Consider the following 356-nt stretch of genomic DNA (forward strand, 5'->3'; position numbering starts at 1 on the left):
CGCCCCCGCCCCCTCACCCTCACCACCAGCCCATCCTCGGCAACGGCCGAGCCAGCAAGCGGAAGACCTCCCGGATCATGGCCATGAAGGAACAGAAAGCCCTCAAGACTTTGGGCATCATCATGGGGGTGTTCACCCTCTGCTGGCTCCCTTTCTTCCTGGTGAACATCGTCAACGTCTTCAACAGGGACTTGGTGCCGGACTGGCTGTTTGTTTTCTTCAACTGGCTGGGCTACGCCAACTCCGCTTTCAACCCCATCATCTACTGTCGCAGCCCCGACTTTCGTAAGGCCTTCAAGAGGCTGCTCTGCTGCCCTCGGAAAGCCGACCGGCGGGGGCGCGGCACCGCGGGGGGG

At 62.1% G+C, this 356-nt stretch overlaps 1 protein-coding gene across 1 annotated transcript in view; it reads left to right on the top strand.

The window, feature by feature from the left end:
• Nucleotides 1-356, top strand: part of ADRB1 (adrenoceptor beta 1) — a gene marked incomplete at its 5' end in the record, with an annotated part of 8,126 nt that overhangs the window by 1,553 nt on the left and 6,217 nt on the right. Inside the window, one exon of the mRNA XM_009881634.1 lies at nucleotides 6-337. Coding sequence (XP_009879936.1) covers nucleotides 6-337 — 332 coding nt within the window. The remainder of the gene's footprint in view (nucleotides 1-5; nucleotides 338-356) is intronic.

Source organism: Charadrius vociferus, unplaced genomic scaffold (assembly GCF_000708025.1).
Source record: "Charadrius vociferus isolate BGI_N301 unplaced genomic scaffold, ASM70802v2 scaffold282, whole genome shotgun sequence".
NCBI classification, from domain to species: domain Eukaryota; kingdom Metazoa; phylum Chordata; class Aves; order Charadriiformes; family Charadriidae; genus Charadrius; species Charadrius vociferus.